A 21,312-nucleotide genomic window follows, 5' to 3' on the forward strand; every position below is an offset into this window, starting at 1 on the left:
GGGAGATAGGAAATGGGAAATCAGGGAATCCAACAGAGGGTAGAAGCTAACAACCCCCAGGGAGGAGATGCTGAGAGGTGATTTCAGGATGACAGGTGTCACAGCCACAGAAGGAACTAAATCCAGACTGGACAAAACAGATTGCCCCAGAAATGAAATGAAAAAAAGAACTGGTCTTACTGACATATCTACACATACAGAGAGGATATTCATACACCCAGCAGAGTATGGGGTCACATTTGTACCAAGTATAGAGCCAACCATTAACTCATGAACTAAGAATCCTGTATGGAGAGCATAAAGAGAACATCACTGGGCTGTGCAAAGCATTCCATCATCTTCACAGTGCAAACACTGAGTCTGTCAGCAATGAAAGCACCAAATTACAATACAGGCCTGCTGGGCCAAAAGGAGGACAGGAAGGAAGCATCCAGTGGATGGGAAGCAGACCAGACACTAGGAATGAAAAGAACACCTACTATTGAAACATTAAGTAAAAGGAATGTAAGCACACTTACTGGAAGGTATCATAATGGATAACAAAGAAAGCTTGCCCTGGGGGTAGGACATAGGGGTGAGGTCAAGGTGGTGGTATTTTTTACTCAGAAAACAAACCTACAAATGTTTGACTCTATAAACTATGTGTAACTTTAAAAAAACAGAAAAACAAAGCATGAATCTAGCACAGTGCCTGGCTCATAAAAATTCACTAAAGGTAACAGCTTTATTATCATGACAAGACAAATGACAGATTTTCATATCACCATTACATTCATGCTGGGAATAACAACGTTTCCTGTGTTAGATGCTACTTGATCTTTTAAAAACACATTATCTACTACGCGTGGGATATTTGGGCATGCTTAATAAAATAAAAAATTACAAAACATTCCAATTTTTCTTTTACGAAGTATCTAACTTTATACAATTTACACACAATTTTTAATTTTAGTAACAAAACAATGAAATTATTTCACTTCTTGATATTTAACAGTAACAAGACTTTAACTCCCCAAGACATGCACTACAGCCATATGAGAGATTTGCCATTGACATGATGGTCTTGGCATCTTATATATTATGTTCCCACTCTAAGTCCTATTTGCTAAATTAAAACAGACAAAGACAACAAAAAGTGGTTCATAAGAAAGGAATAAAAACAGCCCAAAGCACCACCAATGTATCAATCTCATTTGTAATTAAAGAAATACAAATTAAAAAAATAAGATCCCATTTTTCACTTATATTGGCAAAGATTAAATTTTAAAAGGGATAGTATCTACAGCTGACCAGGGAGAATGTGTATGGGAGAGGGGGCAGGAGGGGGGGTGTCACACACACAACAACCGGACATGTAATAAGGTGTGGGGCCTTGCTGGAGTCATCTGGCAATACTCACAGAGCTCTAAAAATGCTCAAGCCTTGTGGGCCACTTGTAGAAGCTTTCTTACGGCCTCAAATAAGCATGGAACTCACAACGTGGTTACAGGACCATCATCCATGCACCACTGCTGGTAGTTAAAGTGCAGACAGAAAGCCCAACCCGGAGATAGTCTGTGGGCCACAGCACACCTGACTTAGGCCTCAGGCAGCAGGATAAATGCCCCCGACCACCACACCACGGTTGCTCGCCACCCTGCCCCCACCCCTCGGCCTCCCCCTTACCCAGAGTCCACTTCTCACAGAGGTGCACAATGTGGGACGGGATGACAGCTTTCTCAGAGATCTGAATCAACAGGAAGTCAGGGGAAATGCCGGGATTTGGGCAAGCCCTCTTCCCTGACACAATGAGACATGGGAGGTGAAAGGCCTCAGCTGCCTGATACTAATCTACGAAGGCCTGAAGCTGAAGTTACAAGAGCAGCTCTTACGATGAGGGAGAGAAGCCGAAGGCAAAACCAACAAACTGAGGCTCAAGCAGAGCAAGTGTCCTGGAGGTCTCCTCTGCACTGTGTGAGGGGAGGTAAGACATGCCCCCAGCTACTCAATCAAGTTCATTGTATTTGGACACGGTTACCTCTGGTCCAAGCAAGTGTCCTCGAGGGCACCTCTGCACTGTGTGACGTCAGGTGAGACGTGCTCCTGGCTACTCAAGTTCATTGTATTTGGACACGATTACCTCTGGTCAAAAGCATCCTGATATGAACTATACAGCAGAAGCCTCTAGTGCCTGCCGGTTATGCCACAAATTATTGATGATGACCAGAAGATGTGCAGTTAAGACAATAAAAAGAAGATACACCACCATGTTTCCATTAAAAAAAAAAAAAAAAAAAAAGGTGTACCGATATGGATTTATTTGCCTAGAAGGAGGGCTCGAAAGATACTTCAGGTTTTAGGAATCATGATCGCAGAAAGGTAAGAATTTAAATGTTTCCTTCTTGCCTATTTGTATTTTCTATTCTTTTCTACAACAAGCACTTATCACTTTAGGATTCTGCTACCTTTTCTACTCCTTGTCAATCCAGTGCAATTTGGGGGAAAAGAAGAGGAAACACATATCCCTAGTGAGCTATCCTGAACTGACAGCTTGCTGTTTCTAATAGGAAAAGTTGTTCTTTAAAAACTGGTTTTTGAAATAAAATTTGATACTATCAGGCATTTATTTTTTAGTGAATACAGAAGATTACAAATAGTTTTCATTTTCCTTTGTTACTCAGGGAATCCTATCATGACTTTGTACCATTTCGTATTGGAATTTCTTCTGTGAAGCAAAAACAGTCCCAAAATGAAGGATCTTCAGGGGTCATAGGAACAGCAGATGATATTAAATCATTAAAGGTGAGAATAGTAAACTGCCTCTGAGTTGGTTTAGAATCATCTTGAGGTGGAACCTAAAACGGAAAAGAATAGATTACTTCGTTGTTTTACTTCATGTTAATATCTTACAATCTCATTATTAGGAAAAGGAGAAATAAGACCAAATTATTAGAGGTCAGTAATTTTAAACTAAAACATAGTGGAATTTCTAGAGAACTGTTAATCACTCATGTCAGTGTTGCCAATATAACAAGGTAAGAAAAGTAAGAAATACCCTAATTCTTAAACTTTTTTGGTATATAACCCAAGGTATTTGTTTCAAATGTAGATTTCTGAGCCACACATCCAAAAATACTGATAGATGAGTTAAAAGGATCCACAAAATATGTGACTTTTTTTTTTTAATATGTGACTTTTAATAAACAGGTTTTTCCGATGAGGAGGGCCACAATGCAAAGTTCTGAGAACACTCTGGAGGGTAGATGTGATAAAGTTCCCTAAGAACGAGAGATGCGGACGCAGCACCTCTACAGGAAAGGACTCATTCAACACTCTATCTAAACTATGCATCATGTTCTCAAATAGAGATTCACAACAACCCAATGTAGACCCTCTTTACTACCTGATCTACTCTGGTAGAGGGAGTATTTGCATTTCATGCTGTGCTATAACAAGGTCCAGTACCCACTTCATATGACTTATGACTCATGACCATGCTGATGGGTTTACCTCATCTTAATTTTGTGGATGGAGAAACTGAAACTCAAGAAGATCCAGCACTCCATGCCAGTTCACCACAGGTTAAAATGGCAGACGTGGGCTGGAAGCCAGGTGTGCTGGCCAGTCCTCCCGTCCTTTTCCCACTACATCAATGCTGCCTGAAGGGGCTCTCCCCAGGGAGACCATGAGGAGGCAGTGCAAGTACCCAAGTGACAGCCTACAGACACCCCCTCCCACCCCCGCAGTGTGAGGAGGACACTTTCGCAGTAGGACAGAAAACCTGCTCCACAACAGCTTCAGGTTAAGAGGCCCAACTTTAACAAGCCGCCCCTTTAGCTAAGCTATGAAGACTAAATCCTCTGATTTATCAGAAGCAGGGTGCGTGCAGAGTTACTGTGCTGGAGGTAATGACACACACATACTGGTCGTGCTCTGGTGCCTGACGTGGGTTCCCTGTAAACAGAGACATGCATGCAGCTTCGAGTCTCCTAACACTACCAGGATTCTTAAAATAGTACTTCTGCAGAATCACAACTATGGATATGGAGGCTGAGGGTCCTTGACCCAAAGGGTGTTTGTTTAATTTCTTCACATAGCAATTAAGAGCAGAAGAAAGCAAACACAGGCTGATGGGAAGAACAGAGACCCATGTTCTGTCACAACACGACACACGGTCTCTCACACGTCTGAGCCTGGAACCTTGGGAATAATTTGGAAGATTATGATGAAGGGGGTAGGCATTCAACCTGCCAGATAATGCCATTACTCAACATCCCACACAGCCCCAGTTCACTGGGAAATAAACCACTGAGAAGATGACAAAGACATTGTGAACTTCAAAGAAGTTATCTTGAACTTCTGCTGAAATATAAGTGGTAGGAAAATACTACCAAAATTTCTCCTTTGTAATATTCTGGATTGTGAAGAAATAGGTAACACGCTTTTAAAAAAAATCTGTGAAACTCCAGATGATCTTAAGGATTTGATAATGAAAAACACTTCTAAATCTATAATCTTAAACAAACACTTCTAATCTGATAGAAACCAAAGTGATTGTTTCCATCAATAAAGAACAAACTCAACATTGATTCATGCTTTTTAGTAACAAGTAAGAGAAATCTTACACCCTGTTGTCTAGATCCATCCGGTTTTCTAAGAGCCACTGCAACAAAATGGTGCTCATCTATTTTGCTTTCCTGAGAAATAAAAGATGGTTAATAACATTATTAAAAGTGCAAACTGAGATGTACTTCTGTTTATATTTTTAAATCTCCTTTCCATCTCTATATACACACACAAACATACATAGTCCCACCTCACCTACGTCACCTAGATCGTGGTCTCTTATGGTCTCTTACTTGTCAATACTTCAATATGTACTTCCTATTCCAGGTATTCTCTTATATAACCACACGAGTTAACAGCTTCAGTAAATTTACATCGAAGGAATACTTATATCTACTACCTGTATTCCACTTTTTGTGAATTAATCCAATACTGTCCCTTACAGCCTTCCCACTTCTTGGTACCAGAACCCGTTGAGGGTCAAATACAGCTAGCTTCCAGCTGTCCTGTCTTGCTAGCCTTGATGTCTTTTATGACAATAATATTTAAAAATATAGGCCCCACTATCCCCTCTTTTATTAATAGAACATTACTCATTTTTGGTCTGATGTTTCTTAATGATTAAACTTAGATTATGCATTTTCAACTAGAAAACAACCTAGGTGGAGTGTCCTGTCTAGTGGCACATTTAGAGTCACCTGCCCTCACTAGTGATATTTATTTTGTACGTACTTAAAAGTTTATACGTTAAAAAAAAAAAAAAAAAGAGACTGCAACCCTAGCTTATAAGCATTTCATTAACTACAGAGTATGTACGGCCCATGGAAACTGCGGAAACTCACAGAACATATAGTGTTGTTTTCCCTTAGGTCTGAAACAATGGGGATGGGACTTAGAATACATATTGGGGCCATTACCTCTAGGTCTTTATAAAATATTAAAACCACCCACACTATTAAAATTTCCAATGAAAAGCCACCGTAGTAAAGCATTCCTCCCTAAGATATCAGTTTGAAATAGGAAACTACTCAGAAACAGTATCCTCTTCATATCTTCCCACCTTAAGATATCCAAATTAAAAAAGAAAAATCGTAACTAGCTAAGTGTCAGAAGATTTAACAGGCCAAATGTATTTTCACTTTGACTAGAGCAAGCTCACGATATTTATTACTATAAACAAAATTACCCTTTTTGTGGTCTTCCATTCTTCATACTGAATATACTGATAATGCACACATTGTAACACAGACATGTTTAGGCTGTAACCACTTTTACAAAACCACTTATATCATGAATTCTGTGGTGTCTGTATCTAAGGGGAGTATCCCAAGTTAACTGAACAACTACTAGTTTTCATTCCACTCGTCCATGAAATGCCAGGACACCCTGCTCAGCCTACCCACATAGCTCATTAAAAGCCACAATTCAGAGAGAATGACTCAAAATAAAGCTTCATCATATCTACTCAGACCTCATCAGCATCATGTAAATAGGAAATGTGACACAGCAAATGGAAAGAAACCACTTTACATGAATGACTCAGTTACAACACTTCATACTCAACAGACCTCTATGGAATGGAAGCTCTAGGAGATGAGGCACTCTGTCCTAAGTCCTTTCTGCCGAGGACAATACATATAATAAATATTAGTTGAAACAAAAAATGAAACCAACAACTTAACTACCTACTGAAATGATTGTTCATTCAGGGCTACTAAATTTAAGATTTAACTTCCAAGACTTTATAAATTTTCAAGACTTTCCTAAGCTTATACATTTTATCCATAAAATTACTGTGAATACCAGAAGTTCCCTATAATCTCCAACAAACCAAAAGGGAACAAGAACATTTTACCTTTTTAGGAGATAGTTTAGCATTAAATTACAAAGATTAACCTGCTTCAGTGATTGCATGTTATTTTCATATGCAGCCTATCTTACAAACAAAGACAAAACTAACTTAAGACATTCAAATTTTATAATTTTTTTCCAATGGCAAAGTACTGAAAAGTGTATCTGTCCTAAATATTAACACATATCTACTTCTTTAACCACTTTCCTTTCAATGTAAATAATTTCTATTTCATCCAGCCTCATTATTTGGAACGCCTTGGTGGTGAACTTCCTCAGCAACTGTTAGAGAAACAGAGATCCTATAAAAGATGACATTCCTCTTGACGTAAGATTTCATATTTTTTTTAAGGCATTATTTTTCCAGGTGTGAGATACAATATTCAGTAGAAAGTCCTTTGCATCTGTTACAATAAGTAATGGATTCTTATTCTTGATCATGTCCAAGCTAGAATTTTCGGTCTCTAAGAAACTGAGCCAGGTCATATTGAAAGTAAAAAGTAAAAGATAAGAGATTTCTGAGTTTTCTAGTTCCGAATTTCAGCTATTTCTAGGCCTGGTTATATGAATCACTCTAACAGCCTATAATACTGTATTTTTGGCTTAAATGAGTTGTGGTGGGTTTCTCCCTCTAGCAACCAAGAACTGCTAGTGACAGAAACCAAATATAGAAAGAGACAAAATCTTTAACCCGGCCAATAATGCTTACATGATCTTAGTAGTCTAACCTGGACTCTCTCTCAAATCCCCTCCTCATGGTACAAAGTGGCTTCCTTTGGCTATTCATACAAAAAAAAGCACTTTCTATGCCAGGGCCACTTTTCCCTTCCCATATGACTTAACTCACTAAGACTTCTCTTTCAAGGATCAGCTTAAAGTTACATGCTTTCACAGTATCCCCAATCTCACCTTCCAAGCACCCACAGTGGATTCCAGTTGTACCTAGTTTCAACCACCAGCCTCCCCAAACAAATATCAGATTTGCACAAAATAAGCAAATTCTTATAATAAATGTGATAAATTTCTTACTTCAAATGCCCATTCTTTTTCTTCTTCCCCATCCAGGAACAAACGTGTTTCCTTATAAACTTGGCCGATATCCAGATTTAATGGGGATATATCAAATTCAAGCCTTTGCAATTCAAAGCCTAGTCCAACACCAATGGCTTTTATGAAGCTTTCTTTCAGTGCCTAAAATAGAGATTTTTTTTTCTCTTGTTAGAGCATTCAGCAGGTGAAACTTTCCATAAACAGGCCCAAAGCAACTGGATCTTTAATTCTGTGCTACATTAGAGCTATATATTATTTTTGGGGTGCCCGGAAGGGTTAGTCAGTTAATGACTGCTCTCAGCTCAGATCATGATCCCGGAGTCCCCGGTGAAGCCCCTCATGTGGTGTTGGGCTCCCTGCTCAGTAGGGAGTCTGGTCTCTCCCTCTCCCTCTGCCCCTCCCCCTGCTCATGTTCTCTCTCATGCATGCACTCTCTCTCTCAAATAAATAAAATCTTAAAAAAACTATTACTATTTTTATGCTTATAGTAGCACAGAGTAAAGCCAGATGTGCAATGTTAAGGTCAATCATTTAATCTCCTGGTGCCTCCATTGTGTCACATGTAACATGATCCTAACCAGACCTCCTTACAGCACTGTCATGATAGTTAATTGCTTAACTTATGAAAAGCACATGTCTCCTGGCATGCAGTAAACATTATATTAGTGTTTGTTAAATTGGGCGTCATGTACAGGAGTTCCTTTGAAAACAAAAACATTAACCATTATTTGTAAACAGTGATAAATAAAAGATCTTGCTTTAGCTTTAGCCAAGTATTTTCTAACTGAACACTGATTATACGTTTGATTTTCTTAAATGGCATTATGACATAACAACGATGCACAAAAATCATTAAGCTCTCAAGTAATCAGCCATTTACTTCAAACACTCTAGGAACTACTGGGTGACCAAAGGACTTTTGCTCCCATTTTTAGTGAAGGTAATGGATCACCATAGACTTTTACTCTCAAAATTTGAAAGAAATTATACCCAATTCCTGTAAAACATATCCAGTTGAGTCCATTCATCCTTAAAGCTTCTGATTGTTTCCCATTCTTTATTGGTAAACTTTCTTTTCATAATATGGAAGAATTCTGGAATTGAACCACGACCTGCCGATTGAGGAAATACAGAATTAAAAATAGCTATTCTATCACCAGAACTGTTAAGAGTAGAGTAAAAGCTACAAGCCAACCTTACTTTTGAATATAATCACAATAATCCTTAACAAAATGTCAGCAAATCAAAGCTGGGAATTAAAATAATACACAGTGACCAACAGCAGGTAGCCCAGAAAAAGGAGCACAATAGAAGCTGTGAAATTCTGCAGCTTATTAAATAATTAAGGAAAAAAACCCACACACGGTTATATCAACAGATACCTTCCAAAAATCTGATACAATTTAGCAACCAAATGTGGTATAAATTCTATGTAACTAAGAGAAAACTTCCTATATGTGGTAGAGTTTCAGAAATCCACAACAAACACTCTTAAAATAGATATCCTTTGGGGCTTACACTTTTACTTTGGTATTGAAAAGAAAAAAAGAAAAACAGCAATTTCTTTATTATAAGTTTCTGAGAACAGGTTAAAAAAAAAAGCTGAAGATTATTCTTTTGTTTTTATTCTAAGTCACCACTTTGGAAAATTAACATATGCTTATTTCCTTCAAAATAATGGTCTCTCAACATGTTTTCTAATTTGACATCTCCAAATAAAAACAGCTTTTATTTTGTCTTTTTGGGGATGCTCCCGTGAAATAAGCTCATTTTAAAAATAATGACACCCAGTTCTATGTAGACCAAGTATTACAGAGCATTCTAAACAGAAATAACAAAAGAACTCAAAGATCCAATTCTCAGAATTAAGAGCTAAGATGCAAACTAAAATTACAAGATATGCTTTTCGTATTACATTTTTCCAAAATAGAACTATGTAGTTTTTCTATCTTTACCACTGAGAAAGACATTTCTACTGTTATTCATTTATTTACTCTACAAATATGCAGATTATGTATGAATGTTACACAAACATGCCTAAAACAGTTACAAACTGATTAGTCCTGGTTCCTGGCCTCACACACCATCAGCCTCCATAGCCCAAGGGAGATGAATCGCAAATGTTTACTATATGAATAAATGAACTTAACTATTATGTGGTTAAGTTACTTCCTAATGCCCTACTGTCCTAGGTCCTTCACTCACGATCACATTATTTTCCAGGAAGACAATCTCCTAAGGTATTCCTTCTGCAGACTGTGTTAACACAGTTTGTCTACCATTTCCGAAATACCTAGCTCTAAAATCTGACGCTCCAACTGATCGATTACAACGCTTGATGTGACAGCCTCCACCACATTGTAATATGGGCATTAGAAGCTTCTCTGGAGAAAAAAGATGCCAAATCCCTCTACTTAATGTTTTATTGGCACTTTATCGCCCACTCACCCCACAAGGATTCAACAATTAGGGCTCCTATGATGATCATTCACTCTGAAAACACCCAAGTGCTAGACGCTAGGGATATCATGATGAGCAGAACAGAGCTGGTTCTCATCTCCAAAGACAGTTTACGATTTCTCCTACAGGAACCAAGTACTATTCCCAAAGTACTGTCAATAAATATTAAATTTATTTATTGAATACTTAAATGTTATTTATTTCAATTATTTATTGAAAATATTAAAAGTCAGGTCCTTCCACACAACTGTTCATGATTCCCCTACCATTCCCACTTTAACAGAGTCAAGAGTCTCTTCTTGTTTAGCCAGGAAATATTTCTGATGACCCTACAATGAGTGATATGTGGTCCCTTACAGATCAAGACAAACACTCTCATTTACTTTCAGGTTCATCGAGCTCATTTAATTGATCTTTCTGCTCCCTGGTACTTCATTCTTCTCAAGAATACATTTCAATATATTCTATGAATTCAACTAATATTTGCTGTTTGTATCTACTCATATTGTTAAAAGACTAGTATTTCCTGAAAGTAGTCCAGTAAAGCTATAAAGTCATTTCACGTAACAGCACTGAAATACTAAAATGATCTTGGAGTCCTGGGGTAAGGGATTCTTCCTCAAGCCATGGACCTCTTCCTCCCCAATACCTTCCTTTATTCCCCTGATTAAAACTTTTAACAAAAAGCAAGCAAACTAGCACATGCTGGCTTGAGAAAACACACCAAAGACAGCAGGCTTGCAAAAGTGACAAAAGTAAACCTGCAGACTTCAAGTCCTGGGAGGACCGTATCTACAGAAATCATAAACTTTTTCCTCTTGAACAGATTCTGGCACAGAACAGTAACAATGGTGAAAAAGTTACCTTGGATTTGGAAGACAGTATTGCATATTTTTAGTAAACTGTAGCTTCAATAGAACACTACCCAAAAAGCCATACTTAAAAAATACATGCCTATTGTCATGTATAGTCTCATTTTGTTGGCTTCTTCATAACCTTCAAAAAGCCCTCTGATTTTTTAAATAAAATGGGGCAATCAAGGAAAAAAATTTAAATATGCATGCTAATAAAAAAGTAACTGATTAACATAAAAAGCAATCTAGCACAATCACTGAAAGCAATCACAAACTGATTATACACAGCTAAAACAGTATCCAATGAGTGTGTTTTCATATACTTTGAGAGCATCTTATGCATTCCTCAAAATAAGAGATTTGACAGAAAGGAGTTTGTGACTATTCAGCCAAAGCACGACAGCGCCACAGTGTGGCACCACAGTGGAAATACACAGTGGATGAAGTCTGTTAGATACAGTTTGTATCTAGGACACTAGAACTTAAAGGAAAAAAAATACCACTAGGAAATACCAGAACACATCTGTCCCTCAAACTATCTGAAGTAAGCACAATTATCAGCCATATGATCTGGAAAATCCTAATACAGTCTTTGATTTAATCATCCTACTATATGTTTGAGAACTAACAATATATAGTGAGAAAGATAAAATGACTCAAAACTTCTATCATTCTAGACTAACCAAGTTTACAGAAACAAGGTCCCTCCCCCTCCACCCCCCCATAGCTTAATCTTTAGGAAAAGCAGTATATATTAACTAAGTGTCCACAATGATCAACTAATCATGACCACAGAGCAACTGGGAAGTTCATGAAACATATAGTAATGACCCACAACGAAATAACTTACAGTAAATGCCTCTAGCTGCTACTGCAAGCCTCTGGGAAAAAAAAAAAAAATCCTACTAATGCAAGAACCTCAAAGCCCACCTGCATCAATCCGGCCTCCAAACAAAGTCACCATGTGTATCTATACCAACATTGCAGGTGCAGTTCACCTTTCTTCCTTAAAGAAAAAGGATCCGTGATTTTAGGGGGGGGGGCTGAGCAATGTCCATTGAACGCACTTCAAAATAACAACATTGAACTTTTGACAGGAAGTCATATTAGAAATTCTAGTAGTGTCATTTTCTAAATACTGGATTACATACATCCCCACTTCTATGGGAAGGGACAGATTTCCAAAATTTAGTATGTACACAATAACCTAAGATTTACCAGCTCACTTGAGAATTTATCCAGATACAAACCCCAAATAAAGCAAACTTGTCTCAGCTACTCACAGTGGGCTTCACCAGTGAATGCACAAAGCCTCTAGGACCCTCCCAACAAAGCAGCTCTGCAGGCCCTCAGCACACTGACAGAAGTGCACGACCTAGGCTGGGAACCCCACACACGGGCCGTCCTGAGCGCGAGCTGCTCTTCATGTTTACATAAATGCTCACTTCTCAACATACACATGTCAACACATGGGCCTACAGAGCGAGGACAGGACTCCTCAGCTGTCAACGTGTTGTCCTTCAAGGAAACGGAAGGACCCTGAAGGCAGGGTGTAGACACCCAGGACTATTCTCAGGCCTTGAAATCTTAGGTAATTTGCCCTGCTGGACTTCAAACTTGTGTGGGACCCATGTTTTCCCTTTTTTCTTCCAACTTCTCCCTTTTGAAATGGGAATGTCTATCCTATGCCAGTTCAAGGGTGTTACACGAGGAGCTGGTTTGTTTTCTGGTTTAACAGGTTAACTGAAGGAAGGGGAAATTCTGCCTCAGTGGGGAGCCTAGTCAGCCTCACCTCTCCCTGAGTTAGACCATTCACAGGATGAGATTGGGAACTTTCTGAGTTGATGATACTCAGAAGAAATTTTGGAATTCTATGCTGGAATAGGGCAGGACTTGGAGAGGCGGGGAAGGGATTAATTCGTTTTGTATATGGGAAGGATAGAAATGGGGACAGGGTAGGCAGAGGATGGACTGTACTGAACAGTGCCTCCCGAAATCCCGGCCCACCCAGAACCTAGGAAATGTGCAGCGTGCAAATGTAATCAAGTCTAGATGAGTCACACTGGAGGAGGCTCTATGGCCAATGACTGGTGTCCTCCTAAGGAGAAGCACAAAGCACACAGAGAAAATACAAGAAAAAAGGTAAAGCCAGAGTGATGCAGCTACAAGCCAAGGACTGCCAACCACTGCCAGGGGATCAGAAAGAGGCCACAAAGGGTACTTCCCGGAATAGAGGAGACGATGAGAGGGAGCATGGCCTCGTCAACACGCTGACTGACCTGTAGCTTTCAGAGCATGAGAAATTTCTGTTGTTTTAAGACACTGGAGTCTGTAGTGCTCTGCCAGGAGCCCTGGGAATGGATGCACGTGCTCACACCCTACCTTGCGCGTGCACATACACTCCTCCGCTCTTCAGAGCTTCAGTGCCAGTCCAGAAGATAAATGTGTATATCCAGGCTCCATCCCTCTGTGCTGGTGTTTACTTAACATCTCTGTGGGGTTTCTAAAGCTGCAGAACTAAGGAGCACACGTCACGTGCCCAGAACTATTCAGCTCCCCGCAGACTGACGCTCTGACCTTGTCGTTGAAGCTCCTGCTGCCGTGAACCAAGTCCCTGGTCCATTCACCAAGTGAGTCCCAAGTGCTTTTCCCATCAATACTTACAAGCATTTTATAGAGTAACAGTATTAACCTCTGTCCACCATGCTTGCTACAAATGTCCCTTGTGAGAGAGAAGACTTAATGTGAGATCAATCACATCTGCTAACTTTGGGGTTTCTTCTCACCTTTCTAAGCTTCACAGGAATCCTCGCTCCAGAAGTCTAACAAAGTAGACACTTCCACTGTGCACTAGTCATTGTTATGAAAACCTAGCTCTAATCCTGCTGTACAGTGTAAGACAGGATCTGATGGCTTTCTAGTGAGTTCAGTCATTAAGAAAAGTGGATGTGTTAGGGTCTTTCTCCTTGTTGGCTCTGTAAATTATATCTAACACAGTGTTTCCCAAACATTAATTTGTCCACCACTCTCACCTGACAAACTGTTTAATGTTTAAATACAGAATCCTGGCTGCAGTCTCAGAAATTCTGTCCCAGCAGGTGTGGGGTGGTTTCAAGAAATCTGCATTTTTAAGAAGCATCCTGACCACCATTCTATACATTTAACAACAACCAGCACAAGTGTCTTAGAGCGAACGTTTATTAGGTAATTAATAATTAATTCTAGGCACTTCCCAGGTTTATGCCTTATCTACCCAGTGCTGGTGGTGGTGGAATTGTTCACCATTAGGACAGAAAACAAAATACACACACAAATCTAGAGGAATGAAAGATTTAAGTGTGAAAATAAAGTTACAATTTTAGAACAAAATCTAATAGACTCATCAATTTAAACATTTTCTCCAAAGAAAACAGAATCCAGAATTTATCAAGGAAAAGATAGATGTATTTAATTAAAAAATAAAATTCACATGGCCAAAAATATAACTAAATTTAAAAGATAAACGTATAATAGAATGGGAAAAAAAATCCAACAAATTTGGTCAAACTGTTAATATCCATAATATACAAAGATCTTTTATACAATGATTAGAAAGTAATGATAAGTAGTTTATACAAAAAAATTCAAAGAGTCATTAAGTTATTACTCTAGTGATTAAAGTAATGTACCATTTAATAAATGATCATTATCCACTGAACTGGTTTATATAAATACTGGGCTCTAACTCTTAACTCTCTTCGTTGTGTATACTTTTCCTAACACTGTGCTTTGTCTACAATGCCTAATTAAAATGCCTAACATACTTGCAGAGAATGGTAAAGCCAGCCCCCTTCGCTGTATTTTTCATACTCTTAAGACACAGTTCCTCCAGAAGAACTTTAAATTCATTTAACCCACTTCCATAGAATTTTTCATGTATTTTTGTACTTGCAAATCCTTAAACAGGTACCAATAAAATCTAGTACTGAGAAGCCATATATCAGAGTGCAGTGAATAAATATGTGGTCTTTGTATCATGGGTACAAATCCAGTGATCCTCTACTTCTGAGCTGTCACTTTAGGCCAGAGTCTCATTCTATTTTTTTTTTTAAAGATTTACTTATTCATTTGAGAGAAAGTGTGTGAGCACATGCACAAGCAGGGGGGCAGAGGGAAGAGAATCTCCTGCAGACTCCCCACTAAGTTCAGAGACCAATGTGGGGTTTGATCTCACAATACTGAGATCATGACCTGAGCAGAAATCAAGATTTGGCAGCTTAACCGACCGAGGCACCCAGGCCCCTGTCTCATTCTATTCTATAAAATAAAAATAATACCTACATGGTAGGCTTAAGCAGATGAAGATAACGCATATGAGGCTCTAACAGTGTGACAAACAGGAAATGCTGAGTAAACACTAGTTCTACACTGCGAACCTCACTCAAATCCTCTGTGTAGTGAAGACCCATCCCATAACTGGGAAGGGAGAAACCTTTCTGCAGTGAAGGCCTGGCTTTCCAGTAAGGAGTTCAGAGTATAAAAGGAAGTAGGACTTATTTAAGCGACTTGCAGGCAATATGTCTCCAAGCTTAAAAAAAAAAAAAAAGAAAAATGCTTTCAGCACGTCCTGCAGAACACATGTCTGGGAGAATGCAGACCAGTCTCCACTGGAGGGAGAGCAGAACAGACCATACCAGCGACAAGAGTGAGAGCTGAACCCGAGAAGAGTGGAGGTGAAGAAGATAGCAGCTGGGCAGAAAAATGGATGGGGAAGACCCAGAGGAAGAACTATTTGCAATCGTAACTCACTGATAAGACCAGTTAATATTCCAACTAGAATCTTAGATGAAAAACATCTTCCATTGTGGTTGTGTACTCATTTTTTTCATTTCTCAACAAATGCTTTCAGTAAACCTAGATTATCTGTACGTGATAAATATTTATGGAGCACCTGCTAAGTACCAGGTATACTGCGGCAAAAACAAAACAAGCCATGGCCTCTGACCTTCTCCAATAACTAAGTTATCATCGCAGATGACAAGGGCCCTGAGGAAAAGATCATGAGGTCAGGAGACTGTTTTCTAAGGAGGTACTCAAGAAGAGGGGAGGGAACAGGCAGAAGGAAGGGCTATGGACATGGAGAAGTGGGCTACGCTCAAGGTAACACAAGATGAGTGTGAACAACCGGCAGTGGGCATGGAGAGCAGCCAGAAATGGGAAGACATAGGTCACATCAAGGGGCTTAGATTTTATTAAGAACCAACCCAAGAGTTCTGAGAAAACTACTGTAGCTGTTTTTGAAGATCAGTCTCCTGTGCACAGAGAAATGTACTACCTGGGTAGGGACAAAAGGGGAACCAATGAGGAAGGGACTGCAGTAACACAGGGATGGTGCGATGGAAGGAGACGAGTACACTCTCCCACCTTCCCAACCTTCTAGTACCACCTCTTTATACTTACTGTACTTCATTCATGAAGCAGCTGTTCCAAAACAGTTCTCTGACAGTCATTTCGAAACTATTAAATTAGTATTAAATCTCAAAATACCAAGTCATTCTGTCCTGCCAATTAATATCCAGCAATATTTTTAATAAAAATGGAAACCTGAAAATGTAAAATCATGGAGAAATTTTGGTCTTTTCCCAAATTTCAATCATAATTTTTATAATCTATCTTACCTTATTTTATAAATATGGGAATAAAACTAAACAATTTATAAAACTATGTTTTCTTTTATAACTACAAAAGTCTTTGATGTTGGATAAAAATTAGAAAATGAAGGAAAAGACAATTTCCCAATTGAGAATAGCAAATTATAATGATGTTTAACAAAATCACCTCTACAAAAAGTTAAGTCCCTTAACTAGACTAAAAAGGTACTGCACTGATCCTTGCTTTATACTCGGGTCCCCAAGATCTTATAATCCATCTTCTCTGGACATCCATTTAATAGATGTTTACTGAGTGCCAACCATGCACGAGTTACTTTTGTGTAAAGTCCTTTTCTCCATTAGCAGAGAATAAAGTTGTAGGTGTAACCATCTCCCCACCTGTGGGGATCTGACTAGAAGAAGAACCCCTGCAGCTCCTCAGATCCATCAAGTTTTCTCCCTACCGTCCGCCACAGCACTATCAGCAAAACCAGGAGAGCAGGGGCAATGATCTGCACCAGGCAGAAATGGCTACCTTGAAGGAAAGACTCTGTCCTTACACAATGCTCACCTGTCGACAAAAGGAAAAGAAACAATAGGAAAGCTAGTCTTTCATGCCCTAGAGATACCCCAAACGCTGACTTCATCCTGAGTGGACAATCTAATAAATGCTGCCCGACACAAAGTATAAACTTGTATCCTCCCTCACCAGGCAACTCCCCTCACTTATGCGGATAAGCAGGGCAATTCAAAAGAAATCTCCAGCGAAGTCAGTGATGAAACTGTGCATTCCTACTTCAGAAATGAGTGACAATCACAACACTAGTGACAACTGGAAAATATCTCTTCCCCCATGTGAAGAGATGTATCAACAGCACTTTGGCAATGAAAGAAAGTATAGTAAAAAGGCCTGGACACAGTGATTAGCCAAATAAGATCAGCCAAAAAAAGGTGTGCATGAGGAGAGCTCTAATAAATATAATTAATAGTAAACTGAGTTTTTAATTTCTGCTCAATTACCTTACCAATTATTAAAAGCTTCAATTAGTAACTACTTGTGTATCTAGTATTGACCATAAGCCAACAAAGTCCATGAAGCCAGCCAGTAATAAAATCTGTCTCACAGGCCTAATTTCAAGGCAGGTATCAACCTGAGAAGCCATGCATCACTGTGTAATTGTGCTGATGCACTGCAAGGACCACTGGCTTCTCAGATAAATTCTGATTTTTGGACCAAGGACAAAATAAAAGCTATGAAACCATATGTGCTCCTTCTCATGCTCACCTTTTCTGAATAAGCTTTTCTTTTTTAAGATTTTATTTATTGGGCAGCTCGGGTGGCTCAGCAGTTTAGCGCTGCCTCCAGCCCAGGGCGTGATCCTGGAGTCCCGGAATCGAGTCCCACGTCAGGCTCCCTGCACGGAGCCTGCTTCTCCCTCTGCCTGTGTCTCTGCGCCTCTCTCTCTCTAATAAATAAAATCTTAAAAAAAAAAAAAGAGAGAGATTTTATTTATTTATTTGAGAGACAGAGTGCACAACCAGGGGGGCAGGCAGGCAAAAGAAGAGAGAGAAGCAGACTGTGTGCTGAGCAGGAAGCCCGATGCAGGCCCTGACCCCAGGACCCTGGGATCATGACCTGAGCCGAAGCCAGATGCTTAACCCACTGAGCCATCCAGACACCCCTTGAATAAGCTTCCTATGACCCTGCTGAAAACCAGATTCTCTCCTGAGAAAAACACACGTCCATATTGACACTAAATGTAATGAACAATTTTAGGAGGTTAAAAAAAATACCTTGATGGTTACCCAGGGATTTTTAGGTCAAGAATCCCCCATTACTACTAAGAACATTTCCTGAGCAAAGAACAGAGCTCTAATGGAAAGGTTTATGGGCAGGTCAGAAAAACATGAAGTGGTGGTGAATCCATGACAGCAGCAGTGAGGAGACTCACACCCATAGTCTGAAGCCTCATGGTAGCAGCAGAGAGCATAGCTTCATCCATCTGACAAATATTCAGTGGACAAAGTTACCAACTCCACTGGGGATGGGGTGGGGGGGCTAAGACATGGGATGGCAACCTCGAAGTAGCTCACAGTTCCTGCTCTTGTGTGGCTTCTAAAGACCACAGGAAAGACAGTTAAATATCCCGACACGTAATTACAAGCTGAGACAGGTTACTGGAATGAAGGAAATTTATTTTAGGAAAGCCTAGAACTGAAGACCTTAGCCACCACAGAGGTTTCACAAAGACTTCCCTACAGTAAACCAGTGTTGATGGACAGTCAGTCCTAAGTGATCTCTGTAGAAACTGGGGAGGGGGTGAGGTTAACATAGACCTTTCAGACTCCAGACTAAGAACAACAGAAGAAAAGGTTCTGTGGTGAAGACAGACTGGAGATGCAGAAGTCACCCTCTGAAATTATTAGGAGGATGCTGGTTCTCTTCTCAGCCTGTTCGGGACCTCCTTACACAAACACTAGCACATTCATCCTGGGGTGGCCGGGAAATGGAACTGGACAATATATGTACAGCACTTGGTAAAACGTGCTAGCACAAAGAAAGTGCTCACTACATGTGTAAGATGATGAAAACTAAAGAGCAGTGAAAAGAAGCTGCGCTGTAGTAAAACTGCCTGGGTACACTCAACCCCACAATCAATGTCAACAGTTCCTAAGGCCACCAACTACAAATTTCTAAAGCAACTTAATTATTTCACTAATTGCTCGCTCTTCATTCTCATTAATGTAAACGTGCCACAAAGAACTGTATTTAGATATAGTATAAATACAGGTTATCTCTACCTAAGGACTAAAATATACTTTATCACTGAGATTTTTTTTTTTTTTTTTTTTAACCACTGAGATTTTTTAAGCAAAACTACAACTTACTGATAAATTTCGGAAAATACTTGAGTTCTTACAAAATAATTATTGTTTTCTGAATAGAATGCTCTTCAAAATTGACTGTTCCTCAACTTCAGTTTTAACATCTATTATTTAAATAAAAGGCAGACAGCTATTTAAAAACTGTTCTTTACAAAATTTAACAAACTTGGAAAAGAGTCTCAAATTTAGTCTTATATTATACTCCAAACAGAAAACCTTTGTATTTTCACTCTGCTTCTAGGCAAAGTGTTACAGGCATCCTCAGTCATGGAGAATCTTTCCCTTACATAGAAGAATGCTAATATTCAAGGAAAAAGGGAAATATACTCTTTTTCCCTTATACGCTCTCAGATATACCACTTGAGTACGGAACACATATTTCCAAAGTTTAAGCATCTAGAATACACCTCCTGGCCTGAGATTTCTGAACAGATAAGAACTGAGAAAACAAGACACGTGGTGACTCTAGTGCTGCAGAAATGCCACATTACCTGGAAAACTAGTCTTCATTACATCAATTCCAACTTGTAGCTCAGGCTCCGCAGCAAGCACAGCATAGTCCCCTTGATGAGAGACGTTAAAGTTGAAATTGGGGTAGGGATTCAAGGAGTCTTTTGCAAGAACTGGTTTTCCCTTTGCAGTTCTTTGCAAACGAATATTATTCCAAGGGATATTCAATTTCTCTGCAACTAATTTCCTTATCATCAGACGACCAGCCTGTTGAGTAAGTAAAACATGTGGTATGGATTGAGGTGTCTACTCAAGATTCAGGTACCCTGCCTGTAATACACAAAGTCTATTTTTGTGGTTTCTAAAAAAAAAAAAAAAAAAATCATTTTTAAGTGTTTAAAAGTACAGAAGCACTACTAAACACGCTGCACTAAGATTTAAGTAATGCTTTAAGAAGGTAGAAGAAACAGTTCAAGTCCCCTCTGGCAATTTCCTCCTCTCGACAAGTCACCAACGTTAACAATTCTGCATCCTTCTGGTCTTTTCTTCAAGCATCTAAATATGTGTTTATTTAGAAATGCTTCTTTTTCCCACGTAGATACATACCCGAGATCCTACTACATGGAGTACTGCACCACGCCTAAGCTTCATAAAAGTGTTGGGGATTATTTTATGTCTGTACATGTGGGTCTGGTGGGTGCCCTTTGAACTGTAGCATACTATTTCATAATATCAAGATGCTCCTCCTGATGGGCGATTCCCCTATCACCGAATATTTAGGCTGGCTCTAGTTTAGCTATTTTAAGAAATGTCAGAGAACAGCCCTGTTGTACCCACATCTCTGTGCACATGTCCGATCATTTCTAGATCCCATATACCCATCACTCAGCATCAGTCATTAGCAACGCGTGACTCGTTTCACGTGGACTCCTTCCATTGTCACCAAAACATTACACAAACATGCCCAAGGGTATGAAATGGCAAAGCCCATGATCTTTTGTAAAAGATCCTTCAAGTATTTCTCCCTTCCACTGTAGGCCCGCCTTCCCCAGTGGGCTTCCCCGGTGCTCAGGGGCCGGCGGAGGCCTCTCCCAGCGACCCCAGCCCCCCCTCCGCCCCCGGGCCCCGTCAGGCGCCGCTCCGCCCCCAGGGCCCGCCGGCCCGCCTCGCCGCACAAAGGGCGCCGCAGGGGGCCCGCCCGCCACCCCCACCCCCGCCCCCACCCCGGCCGCGACCCCGGCCCCGGCCCCGGCCCCGGCCCTCCGCACCCCTCCGCTCCAGTACCATGGCTGCCTTGGCGTCCCGGGCAAAGACGAACTGGCCAATGCGCTCCTTCTCCTCGGGCTGGATGGAGCGCACGGCCAGCAGCCACTCTGCGCGGCTCGGCAGCCAGGTGCCGCACGAAAAGGCCCAGCGCACGCCCTCCATGGCCGGCACCGAGCGGGACCGCGGCGCGGGTCACACCACGGCCGACAGAGGACCTCGCCGCCTCCCCCTCGCCGATGGCGCGGACGCCGGCGTGACCCCGCCCCCTCGCGGCGTCGGGGCGGGGCGCGGGGCAGACGGCGACGTGCGTGACGCCGGCC

The 21,312-nt window shown here is 40.4% G+C and overlaps 1 protein-coding gene across 1 annotated transcript; it reads right to left on the reverse strand.

Annotated features, from left to right (window-relative positions):
- Positions 1-699: 699 nt before the first annotated feature.
- AASDHPPT (aminoadipate-semialdehyde dehydrogenase-phosphopantetheinyl transferase) lies at positions 700-21,247 on the reverse strand. The gene is made up of 6 exons (XM_038536323.1): positions 21,011-21,247; positions 19,768-19,993; positions 8,437-8,558; positions 7,426-7,587; positions 4,605-4,676; positions 700-2,834 (listed from the first exon to the last, which is right to left on the reverse strand). The coding sequence occupies exons 1-6, from the start codon at positions 21,152-21,154 to the stop codon at positions 2,670-2,672; spliced, it is 891 nt and encodes a 296-aa protein (XP_038392251.1). The 5' UTR covers positions 21,155-21,247; the 3' UTR covers positions 700-2,669.
- Between the last annotated feature and the right edge of the window lie 65 nt (positions 21,248-21,312).

Source organism: Canis lupus, chromosome 5, assembly GCF_011100685.1.
Source record: "Canis lupus familiaris isolate Mischka breed German Shepherd chromosome 5, alternate assembly UU_Cfam_GSD_1.0, whole genome shotgun sequence".
NCBI lineage: Eukaryota > Metazoa > Chordata > Mammalia > Carnivora > Canidae > Canis > Canis lupus.